Source organism: Pygoscelis adeliae, unplaced genomic scaffold (genome assembly GCF_000699105.1).
Source record: "Pygoscelis adeliae isolate BGI_AS28 unplaced genomic scaffold, ASM69910v1 Scaffold34, whole genome shotgun sequence".
NCBI classification, from domain to species: domain Eukaryota; kingdom Metazoa; phylum Chordata; class Aves; order Sphenisciformes; family Spheniscidae; genus Pygoscelis; species Pygoscelis adeliae.
Genome location: NW_008824658.1, coordinates 1,983,692 through 1,986,308, shown reverse-complemented (window position 1 = coordinate 1,986,308; position 2,617 = coordinate 1,983,692). Strand labels below are relative to the sequence as shown.

Sequence of the window (2,617 nt, the reverse complement as noted above, 5' to 3'; positions counted from 1 at the left end):
CCCGAGCCCAGCCGGAGCAGCGAGGGGGCCAGGGAGGAGCTCAGCCAAAGGGGAAACCTCCCAGCTCCCAGATGTGGGATGCGAGGGCTGCAGAGCTCCTGTCCTACCCCCAAATGCTTTCCCAAAAGCTGCAGGGTCCCACCGGGGTCGGCACATCCCGGGGTGGAGCAGAAGGGAGAGGGGGTTCATCCCCGCTCCCGCTGCCGGACCATCCCTGGGCACAGACAGCTTGCATCAGCATCACTCTCAAGGCTGGGGTTTGGGATTTTTTTTTACTGCAGTTTTCTCCCCTCCCCTCTCTCTCTCCTTCTGGCCTATTTTTGTCTTTTGCAGGGGCTCAGGAGTTTTCCTGAAACAGCTTTTCCGAAGGAGGCTACTCTCAGATGGACGGTCGGTGGGAAAGTCTTCGCTTCCCCCCGCCATCGCTCCTCCTACCCGCCCCGCGCTGCTGCTGCTGCTGCTCGGAGCTGCAGCCGCTGTTTGGAGCATGCAGAGGAACACAGCACCCGAGGGGGGGGAGAGGAGTAAAAATAGTCCCTTGCAGCCTACTGGGGCCCCGCTTCTCCCTGAGGGAGCTATGGCCAATTGGGTTAGGTAGGACCTACTTCAGTCCCCCCACACTCGGTGAAGGCCTTTCTTCCCATGACCCCGTTTGAAGATGCTGCCTCCCCGTGAGGAAGAGGAGGGGGGGCTCTGCAGATCAAGGGGGCGGGCTGCCACCGAGCCCCTTCTCCATCTCCGGGGTGGTGGCCGGCGTGCAAGGGAAGAACAAACAGTCCATGCTGCTGCGGGCAGGGCTGAATCATCGGTGGGGACCCCCCCAGCCCCGGCGGGGGCATGGGAGGGCAGGGAGGCAGCGGAGCCAGGCATGGGGCACGGGCAGGTTTGCTTGGCTCCTTGCGTGGTATGTGGGGGGCGAGCAGGGCACGCTTACCGATGTTGGGGTGCTTCAGGAGGCGGCAGATCCGGGCTTCTCGTTCCAGCTTCTGGTGATCTGAAAGAGGCAACGGCCCTAAATTAGGGTCTTGGGAAAGGGAATAAACCGCTCTCAGCTCCTGCCATGCTCTCTAGGAGGAGCTGCCAGCATGGGAGACCTGGTGGGACGGAGCAGCTGACAAGAAGCAAACCCATCTTTTTTTTTTTTTTTTGCTAAAGGGTTTGGGGACATGCTCAGCATCAGGGCCTGATGGACAGCATCCCAGCGCCGGATGCAGCCCCCAGGCAAGCCCCCAGTCACCAATGCCATGGGCAGACCTGGGCTTTGGATGATCCCTCACCCTCCTCTCTCCCTTCTCTTTGCTGAACAACTCCCCATCACCTCCCGAATCCCCCGGAGCTGCCTGGGCTATCGCTGCCAGCAGCACCTGTTCTGTTTTCTCTTATTCAGCCAAGCACAGGCAATCAGCAAGGACATTTCTGGCCCCGCATGGTACAATTTGAACAATCGAAGATAGAGCCGACCAGCGAGAGATGTCAAGCTGAAACGGGGCTATCCCCTTCACTCCCCCTCTCTCCCAGCCATTTCACATCAGGTCTTTGCTCTCCTACATCGCAAAACCCTGGCTCTGAAAATTGGCTTCGCTCTGGTGCCTGTCTCCAAACAGGCAGCACAGGTCCCTCTCCCCAGCTTTCCCCAGGCTCGGGGATGTGAGACAACGAGCTCTGGGCAAAGCAAGTTGAGCTGAGCCAAAAAGCCTCCACCCCGGGGCAGCCCAGAATGAATTTTCAAATAATTCTGTTTCTTTTCCCCTGGCTCTGCACTTTTCTCCCTCCTTATACCTGACCCAGCCACCCTGTGTGGAGGTGCCTTGTCTGGAGGCATTTCGTGCTAGCAGGAACCCAGCAGCCGGGAGAAGCGAGGATATAATTAGGGCTGCTCGTCTCTCAGTGCTATTGCTGTTACCTTGCAGGTTCACACCCCAGGATCTCGCCCTGCATCGAACCAAACCTGGGTGTCCCCAACTGCTCAGACTTGAAGGATACGTAGACCCTTCCCTGTGGAGGCTGGAGCCTTCCCCAGGGTTCAGTATCCCCCGTCCAGTGACCGCGGGGCTCGGCACGAGCAAGTCACCCCAGGGCTTGGGGTGAGTTTTGCAGCCTGTGCTGGGATCCGCGAGCTGAAGGCTGGGCCAGCCTCGGTGGCCTCGTTCAGCTCCCCATGGCGTTCCCCCCTAATGGGGGACAACCTCCCCAGGGTGGGACAGGGCGACAGGGAGAGGTCGGGGTTTAGGCTGTTGCTTTTCTCAACCAAAATCCAATGTGGGGTGGAGGACAGGGACAGGATGGAGGGATAGTGTGACCAGTGGGGAAAACACTCTCTGGGGAATGGGGGAGCTGCTTTCTGCTCCCTTTTCTGCTCCTGCCTGACAGTGATCTTAGGTGAGTCACTGATTGTCACTCTCTGCCTCAGTTTCCCCATCTGCAGCACGAAGGCTGGGGCCAAATAGCCCACGGGGAAGCCCAGCATTGCTGGTGTCCAGTAAAGCTCCTTTGCTTGCTTGGAAGAGGCCAGAAATCACGGGAGAGGGAGGTGAATGTGACCCCGAGTATGGAGCAGCTCCCGGCACCGCTCTGTGTGCCTGCACGCCGCTGCCAGTCGAGCCTTGGGCTGCACAGG

At 59.4% G+C, this 2,617-nt stretch overlaps 1 protein-coding gene across 1 annotated transcript in view; it reads right to left on the bottom strand.

The window, feature by feature from the left end:
• Positions 1 to 2,617, bottom strand: part of CAMK2A (calcium/calmodulin-dependent protein kinase II alpha) — a 32,423-nt gene that overhangs the window by 20,733 nt on the left and 9,073 nt on the right. The window contains exon 2 of the mRNA XM_009322749.1: positions 935 to 994. Coding sequence (XP_009321024.1) covers positions 935 to 994 — 60 coding nt within the window. The remainder of the gene's footprint in view (positions 1 to 934; positions 995 to 2,617) is intronic.